Source organism: Sminthopsis crassicaudata, chromosome 1 (assembly GCF_048593235.1).
Source record: "Sminthopsis crassicaudata isolate SCR6 chromosome 1, ASM4859323v1, whole genome shotgun sequence".
Classification (NCBI taxonomy): Eukaryota; Metazoa; Chordata; class Mammalia; order Dasyuromorphia; family Dasyuridae; genus Sminthopsis; species Sminthopsis crassicaudata.
In genome coordinates, this window is record NC_133617.1 from 202,896,193 (window position 1) to 202,905,455 (window position 9,263).

General features: G+C 39.4%; 1 protein-coding gene across 4 annotated transcripts; it reads left to right on the forward strand.

Moving 5' to 3' along the window:
* The first annotated feature begins 1,543 nt into the window (after window positions 1-1,543).
* Window positions 1,544-8,342, forward strand: CBLN2 (cerebellin 2 precursor). 4 transcript variants are annotated; one of them, XM_074274023.1, is made up of 5 exons: window positions 1,544-1,984; window positions 2,409-2,838; window positions 3,750-4,425; window positions 7,243-7,362; window positions 7,643-8,342. In XM_074274023.1, exons 3-5 carry the CDS (start codon window positions 4,063-4,065, stop codon window positions 7,838-7,840), a joined length of 681 nt encoding a protein of 226 aa, XP_074130124.1. In that variant the 5' UTR covers window positions 1,544-1,984; window positions 2,409-2,838; window positions 3,750-4,062; the 3' UTR covers window positions 7,841-8,342. The 4 variants fall into 4 exon arrangements, with proteins under 4 accessions (XP_074130124.1, XP_074130107.1, XP_074130115.1 ...); XM_074274006.1 differs by having other exon boundaries at window positions 2,409-2,494; XM_074274014.1 differs by lacking the exon at window positions 1,544-1,984 and adding an exon at window positions 2,069-2,241 and having other exon boundaries at window positions 2,409-2,494.
* The last annotated feature ends 921 nt before the right edge of the window (window positions 8,343-9,263 follow it).

The window sequence follows — 9,263 nt, forward strand, 5'->3', positions numbered from 1 at the left end:
AAAAAAAAAAAAAGTTTCCATTGCTCCTATTTTAAATTTTATCACAAAGAGGAATCAATCCCTTGAAATTTAAAATGGATCTGCAGGAATTTTTTTTTTTTTTTTTTTTTTTTTTTTTGTAACAATCAACATTTATGGCGAAGAAGAAGAAGAAGGAGGAGGAGGAGGAGGAGGAGAGAGATTCTTTGTAGACTGGTTACTAATCTGATTTGCATCAGTGAATTATTCTTTCTGCAAGGGAAGTTCCCCATAATGATGAAACAACAAATTTAGGTTTCCCGACTATGAAAGAAAAAAAAAAAAAAGGGATGGATTCCCATATCAAGAAAATTATAAACCCTTGAAGTAAAGTAAACAATATTGAAGTGGTATATTTAACCTCTGGTGAATTTGATATTTTGAAATACTGGTGAAATGTTCAACATTACATGCATTTTTGGCAAGTTATACTCTCACAGGTAATTTTATATTTTCCCCTCCTAACTTTTATAATAATCATGCTATTTCAGCTTACTATAAAACAGGTACAGCAGTCTCCAACTGCCAACAACCCTTATTATGGGTTCATCCCAGTGGAACTGATTTGAAGTGAATATTTTCTTAAGGGCTTCTGAATGAGAATAGCTCTGAATAGCATAGAGGGCAGACTTGATATACATCTTATGTAACTTCAACTATTGTATAGGGCTTCAAGAAGAGCTAGTAACTTATTAGGTAGTAATTCACTAATTGATTGATCTGAGTATGACAGTAAATCAGAGAAGGCTATTCATCTTCTGACTAAATAAAGAGAGATCCTTAAAAATTTCCTACCTAAACACCTATATATAAAGAGTGGGGTGGTCCAAAGCATTAGTTGGAACTACTGGGAGAATGATTGCTCACATGTGAAATCAAGAAATAAACACAGAGAGAGACTTTACCCTTATGAATGTGACATGACTACATATTTCAGGAAAGTAGATTAATTTCTGAAAGATGTCTCATCAGCGCAAATTAAAATGTAAGCCAACCAAGTTTCTCTTAAATGAACTTTTAAAAAATCCAATTTAGAAGAATTCATATTAAAAAAAAAGTATGCAATAGAATTGGCAGAATGATAGCTCTCTAAGTTGTATAAACGTTTTTTTAGACAACTGATAATCTTGATAATATAGATGTCATTTTGTCAATATTAGCCTTGAAAAAATGTAAGGAAACTCCAAAAAATAAAAATTCCAATTCAGCTGTATGTGGAGGGCAGGGAATTGGTGAGGGTAGAGTAAGTAAGGAAGAAGATTATTTTTGTCTTTCTGACAAATGCCCAAGCAAACTTTTCCGCGTTAAATAATCCAACCATCAAATACCATCTGTATACTCAGAACCTCTTTCCCCTTTCTATTGCATACTTTTTCTCTCCACTATTAGAGGTCTCTTGCTTAGATGATGGCATTCAGGATCGACACAAAACCCCTAGGTGGCGCCCCACGTCCATGTTTAGAGTGTGGCTTTGCGCCTCAACATGCAGCTGCAGATGCGTGATGTGAGTCCCCAGGTTGAGAGAGCTCTGAACAGGCTTTTTAATAAATAAGTGGAGACTGCTAGCGCGCGCAATGAGTCCGGAGGTTCGGAGCAGCAGACACATGAACCCAGGCGGGATAAGCCTCTTCAAACCTTGCCAAGATCTAACATTTTCCAGGCTCGGGATTCCCAAACATTTTGCTTAAGCCAGCAAAATCCTTTTTCTTCTCTGCTCCCTCTTCCTCTCAATTATTCCGTTGACTCCTCTCCCTTCCACTTTTTATTTATTTATTTATTTATTTTTAAAAGAAAGACGATATCTTTATTATGAAAGTTGTCCTACGATTCCGGTTAAAACTTGGAGGGGATTTGAAAACGAAAAGAACTCGAAAAGGAATGAGAGAACTGAATCTACTTGTGCCTTTATTAGGGACGACTTTAAAAATAGAGCACCTTCTGGGAGGATTTTGATCCGAGTATTTGGGTGAGAGTCGGAACCTGGGGGTGCCGGGAGGGGCTGGGCTGGGAGGTGGGAGGCGGAGGCAGTGGCTACCAACAGAGTCGATGCTGATGCTGCTACTGCAGGGCGTTTGCCAGCTGTTCTCAATGCAGTCAGGAAACTGGAAGGACTTGCCCCTGGAGAAAACTGAAGAGGGGGCTCCGGAGGAAATGTGCTACCTGAGCATGTTGCAGGGAGCCCAGGGCCACTTGGATAAGGACCAGAGATCGGCTTGATAAAAAGTAGCCCCCTTGTATAATGTATAGCGTGTGTTCGTGTGGACAGTATGTTTGAGGCCGTGAGGGTGCGTGTATATGTGTATAATAGGAGAAGGGAGGGAGAGAAGGGTAGGTTATTGACAATGGGCGGGAGAGAATGAGATGACTCTGGTTTTCTCTTCTTCTGCCAGCACCATCTCGGCTCATTTTTTCTAAGCAATACAAGTTTACGGACAGCTACCTAGCCAGCAGTTTTCTCCTAACATGGATTTACCAGGTAACAATACACCAAGATCCACCCCTCGGAACCCTTCCTCCCCCTTCTTTTTTCTGGATCATTTTGCCTATTTCGTGAGTTTATTTAATTATATAATGAGAACCTCCACGGGAAAACACTCCCAGTGTTTAGAGCCTGGGAAAATAATTGAGATCATTTTTATGGGAACTCAAGTTAAAGGGTAACAATTGAGAAGCAACTTCGGTTTCTTAGAAAGAATACTCGAAGAGTTGTTGGGCGGACGTTTCGGAGAGGAGTAATTCGCCGCTTTTCATTCCTTAACAGTGTATTAAAACGAACTATCTATGTTAAATATGGATCCACATACAAACCCAGAAGCTAAAGTGAGTCATGAAAAAGGTTAAAAGTGCAAATGGAAGCATACGTTATTTGTAACGGGGGAGGGATTTTCCTGAATTCCAGAGAGGGTTAGGAGCAAGAAAGAGGGAGCTTGAAGGTTTGAAACACAAGCTCAGAAAAGCTTGGAAACCGAGGTCAATGGCTGTGGACCACCTGCGCTTTTTTTTTTGTGGGGGGTGGTGGTGGTGAAAAAACATATCTTGAAATCGGATTGCTAAAGATAACGAAGACATTCTCAGACTACTTTTTAATTTTAATGGAGTGCTACGAGGTGAGAGTCTGAATTTGGTGGTCCCCCCCCCCTTTTTTTTTTTTTTTTCTTTTTCATTATATTCATTGTAAGAAGTACCTAAGACCTATCTATACTTTGTAGAGAAAGAGGAAAAGATTTGCTAAAAGTCTACTACGATTATTTGTTTTTGTTTTTTAAACAAAAAAGAGCATAAGTGTAAGGAAAGGAAAAGGAAAGGGGTCCTTTGGTGTCAGTTTCAAGATGAAATTGTACTAAAATATAGATCTCAGAAAATATAGGGGGTATTTTAACCTTTCTTTTGAGACTCTCACTCTTCTTCCTGGAGAGTGGAGATGTATCAGCTCTAAAGAGAAGAGGTTATCCTTGTAGCTTAGCTTTAATTAGCCAAAGTGACAGAAAGATAAAGGGGAGGGGGATTCTGAACACATTTTCGTTTCCACTGTGTAGCAGTGTTACATTTTCCATTGTGTCTGGACTTTTCTTAGAGTCCCTGGGACTCCATATAGATAGGCAATGTATGGAAACGAAAGATGTGTGTCCTGGGAGGGAATATTCGGGAAGCCCCCCTCACCTGTTTTCCTTCTTTTTTTCCTCTCTTGTTATTGATATCTATACTTTTTGTACCTTCTTTGTCGTTGACAGGTTGGATTCTGAGTACTTTCTGAGGATTCTCCTTTGCCTAGACCGTCGGAAAAGAGGGGAGGAGGAGAGAAGAGAAGCTCACCCCCTCCCCTCCTTTCCCCTCCCCCCCACTCTATTCCTCAGCTGTCCCCACCCCAGCCTTGGTCCAAGCTTCTCAGAAAAAGAAAGGGCGAGAGAAACCTCGAGGAGAACAGCTTAACCCCCCCCACCCCTCCCCACTTTCCCCTACCCCACCCTCTCCTCCTCCTCCATTTCTCCCATATCCCCTCCCTTTCCTTATCCCCTCCTTCCTCCCCCCAATCTTGGAGCCCCAATGCCGGCGCCTAGCCGGGGCTGCTGCTGGCCGCTCCTGACTATGCCGAGGCTGAGGCGGCGGGGGGCGCTGCGGGAGCCAGCGGGCTGCTGCTACTGCCTGGTGGCGGCGCTGGCCCTGCTACTGCTGCTGCTGCCTGCTGGCTGCCCGGTGCGAGCTCAGAACGACACCGAGCCCATAGTCCTGGAGGGCAAGTGTTTGGTGGTGTGCGACTCCAGCCCGTCCGCGGACGGCGCAGTCACCTCCTCCCTGGGGATCTCTGTGCGCTCCGGCAGCGCCAAGGTGGCTTTCTCTGCGATTCGAAGCACCAACCATGAACCGTCCGAAATGAGCAACCGCACCATGACCATCTATTTCGACCAGGTTAGCTCAGCCAGCCAAAGAGCCCGCTGGTTATTCTTAGAGGATAAGGATTTGGGGTGGGGCCGAGGAGGAAGAAGGTCGAGAGAGAGTTTTACTTGCCCTGATGCTTTGTCCATCACTTTGGCACTTTGGACTCTTCTCTCCCTTTCCCTCTCCTCTCCTCCTCTCTTCCTCTTTTCCTCTGCTTCTCTCTCCTCTCCATCTCTCTCTCCCAAATATCTTTACCTCCTCTGGTTCCGCACTGTACCTCTACATACTCTTAACCCCCATTATCACTAGTGACGGATTTAAACTCTAATAGGGAAATGAGGATAACTGTAAAGATTATTACGTTCAATTCCCTTTTGTATTCTATGCGTACCTAGGAAAAGATTCTTATTACGAAATTATCCCGCTTTGAAAAATTATCAACTTAGCCTTCCGTTAAGTTCCCCTCAAACTACTCATTCTCCTTCAGAAAAAAATGTCCAGCTTTAATGTTAATTTTATCGCTGAGTAACTTTCATTGTTGAATTTTAGGAGTAACAAATGCATAAGAAAGAGGGAAAGTGGATCTGGGTTTCCTGGAATTTTATCCTAAAGTTTCTGATTTCTGAAAAGAAAGCACCTTTTAAAATGGTTTTAAGCAATTTGCTGATACAGTTCAAAGCACTAGGATCCAAAGATAAGGTCCAATCTACATAATCATTACTGCAGAATTCATGCTGTTTTCGGCTTTCCTCCTAGATTCAAGTGATTTGCCAGATGAAAGGGAACTTTTATTACTAAATTTAAAAAAAAAAAAAAAAAAAAAAAAAAAAAAAACAACTTTGTTTCAAGCCATCGTTGAAATTGTGGTTTGTTATCCACAGCAGAGGCTCATAGGTTGTACTTTCCCAAACATTTTGTTTACTACTGTTACAGAAAGAATCGGACTTAATTGAGACTTGCCCGCAGATCTTTCCCACTTCCTCTTCTCTTCTCTTCCTCCCTCCCTCCTTCCCTCCCTGCCTCCTTCCTTCCCCCCCCTCTCTTTTTCTCTCTCTCCTTCTCTCTTTTCCCTCCGCTCCTTCTCTTTCCCTTTCTTTTTCTTTCTTTCTTTCTTTCTTTCTTTCTTTCTTTCTTTCTTTCTTTCTTTCTTTCTTTCTTTCTTTCTTTCTTTCTTTCTTTCTTTCTTTCTTTCTTTCTTTCTTTCTTTCTTTCTCTTTCTTTCTTTCTTTCTTTCTTTCTTTCTTTCTTTCTTTCTTTCTTTCTTTCTTTTCTCTTCTTTCTGTTGTATTTTTTCTCTCTCTCTCTTTCTTTCTCTCTCTCTATTTCTTCTTCATTTAATACCATATTCTTGAAGGACAGCATTTAATCAGCATTTCACAAAGATAAATCAATATTTATCCTTGAGGGTGGATAATGAAAACACTCTGATATATGAGTTTGTTTTTAATTTTGAATTCCTCATCTTGACCACACTACCTCTACCTCCTATCCTCACACTTCCACAAGTCAAATTAAATACATTTTGATTAATTTCTTGAAATATAAAGTGAAGCAAAATTAGATATATAGGTACATCGGGGTAAAGATCCTGTGTTTTCTATTATTTTTTTTTCTCTTTCCTTCTCTAGAAAGGATCCTTTTCAGGGAAGGTAGAGAATAGCTGTCCTCTGAAAAACTCTTAACATTAAAATCCCTGCATATTTATATAGGAGCTGGTTCAACAGCTGGCTAGGAAGTGAAGTGGTTTTGAGTTAGCAGAAGATGGATGAAGTCTGATTCAGAGGCTTTGTTTTGATAAATCATTGACACAAATGGTATTTGGCTGCATTTCCCTTCATTTGAGATTTGCTTTTTCTGTCATAAGGGAAGAATCTCTTATAAACTGAATGAAACTGGTCAAAAAAAGGGGAGAAATCCCTCTTTAATGATAGTCCATCTGAAAGGTGTTTAAAGGTGTTGTTTTTTTTTTAATTGTAAGATTTAAATACCTTGTTGTTTTTCAATAAAATTTCAAATGTTACTTTATTCTAAAAATTTTATTTAAATGTGCATAATGTACAAATATTTTATTTAAATGTGCATTACTTGTAGCTAGTAATCAAACTACAGTTTCTATAGGATCATCATTTTTGATAGAAATTCCAAATACTGGGAACAAACTGGGAACCTTAAAACCTTAAAAAGAGTTTTACGCTTTCCCAAAGAAAGTAATTGGTGTGAATTCATTGGAGCTTGAATGGTACTGTTACTTTGGAACATATTGCTGTTATCATTATCATCATAATTCTTTGGTGCTGCAGTATTCCCTTACCCTGACAAGCATCTTGGTGGGAGGAGAATATCTCTTGCTAGGGGGAAAAATATTTCAACTCACTTACTTATTCAAGTCTCCTCAAGTCTGAGCAATGCTCTAAATTCTTCCCTTTGCACCATTCTTCCCATTCTTTAAGAAGCTCCATATTGTTAAAGAATGTCTTAGAAGTCCACTTTCAATAGTATAATACCTGTTTATCCTAAAAAAGCTTTTTTTTTTTTCCCTACCTTTATTCCCTGATTCTGAATTCATTTTCCAGGAAGTATGGTCTAGTCCTTTTTGGTCACTGTCACATATTGCTCTACTAGCATCACATAAATACTATCAATAACTGGCTTTATCTCCACATCCTTGAAATCAGCTTCTTAGGAAAGAAAGCTTTTTAAACATCTCTATCATTTCCTTTCTGAACTGACCATAGAAGGATGATTTGTGGTTGCCTGCTATTCTATAGCTAATGGAAGAGTGGGTGGGAACTTGGTGTGGGTGGGGCCTGATTTGCTTTGGTGCTTTGTTCTTTTTCTCCTCTCCAGGTATTAGTAAATATTGGCAACCATTTTGATCTTGCTTCCAGCATATTTGTAGCACCAAGGAAAGGGATTTATAGTTTCAGTTTCCATGTGGTCAAAGTCTATAACAGACAAACTATCCAGGTGGGTGGCATTTGATCATTCTCTTGTCCCTTCCTTTTTGAGAAGTTTTTTTTTTTTTTTTTTTTTTTCCCCTCCTTTTTCTCCTCACTCTCCCTCTCCTCTCTCTCCCCCCAGCTTTGGGAAAGATGTCTGTGAGTGTCACCTTTTTTCCAATGTGTCCTTGAAGTGAATGAAGCTAATTGGGCAGGTGGGCTGGGAAAGACAAAAAAGAATAGGATAATATAGAACCTACCCTTATCTATTAGATAGACAACTCAGTTCTGTCACTTTGTTTTTTTAGGTAAGTTTAATGCAAAATGGCTACCCAGTGATTTCAGCATTTGCAGGAGACCAGGATGTTACCAGAGAAGCTGCTAGCAATGGTGTTTTGCTGCACATGGAAAGAGAAGACAAAGTACACCTCAAATTGGAAAGGGGTAACCTCATGGGTGGATGGAAATATTCGACCTTTTCTGGCTTCTTGGTCTTTCCTCTCTAAATGCAGGCACCCTGGGGTGGAACCCAAAGTGTGGTCTGGACCCAGAAATTCATCATTTACTACCCTGAACTTGCCAGAACATGAAACTTTTTATCAACCATCCAGTCAGATTATGGCAGTAGAAGAATGATCTCTTCCAAAAATTTCAATATTTACTTTGAATATTGACAATTCCTCTGGAACCTGCTCCTCTCATTAGTTTTAGAAGACAGTGGTTTTAGGAGAAATTAAATTATTGGCCTGGAAAATTTGTATCTGTGATCGTAATTTCAGATTTTGTTGTTGGGTTCATTGAGCCTTTTTTCTGTTTGTTCACTTTGTTGTTATCCTGATGAGACAAGTAACTCAGACCTCAAGATTTGCTGAAGGATCACAAAAAGGGGCAGAAGATACTAGTATCTGGGGAAGGGTTCTTGCAATGCATTCTTTTTGTGTTTGTATAGCCTTAAAAAAAAAGAATGGCTTCTGTCTAAGTTCTGCATTTTTTTTTTTCCCCTGGTTGGGTGGGAGGGGTGGGAGCAGAATGGGATATTATGGACGTTACTGTGTCAAGAAGTGCTTTATCCAGAGAAGCAAATTTTGCACGATTGGAATAATCAATTTTTTGTGTTGTTCGTATTTTTACTCAGTATTTTTGTCTATTTGCTGTTTTTCTTAATTTATTTTATTTTGGTGCTGAAAAATATGTAAGCTAGATTGATCAATAAGACAAAAAAGCATATATTGTAAATTAGAATAATGAGAACCAATGGACAATTCTGTCTGTTTTTTTTTTTTTTTTTTTTTCAAAGTGATCTTCACAGATGCATTTAAGAACAAAGGTCCTGGACCTTTGATTTACAATCTGGAATCATTCAGGGACTTGAAGTTTCTGATTTGGTCTGATTTTTCTAGAAGCAAAAAGCTGTGATGATGTGATTTGACCATGTCCTAAATTACATCATTTTTTTGCAGTATCAAGTGAATCCTTGGTCTCCTCAGCAATTCATTTTAATCATTTTGGTTTACCTGTGGTTGTACCCATACTGAAGCACCACCTTAAAGTCAACAGAACCAGTTTCTTCTCTTCAATCTAGATAAAATGAATCTGACCTGCCATATCAAGGTGTATTTTGATAATGGACTGAATATCCAGTTGGCCCCATGCTTGGTTTAAAAAGGCAATGTGAGTAAGAACAATTTTGATTTTATCCTCACCTCAGCTTTGCCCCTATTTATATGAGAGGCCATCTGGGAACTGGATGAATGCAGTCTCTGATATTTGAGGGAAGAGTCATTGATCTCAAACCTGTTAAAAATTGAAACCTCAGGCTGAATGCCAATTTGTCCACTGTATGACATTGTAACCAAAATGTTGAAGATACTTTAAGATTCAAAATAATAAATCGATTTGATGTCTGGCTTGCTTCTCCCCCTTCTCCTA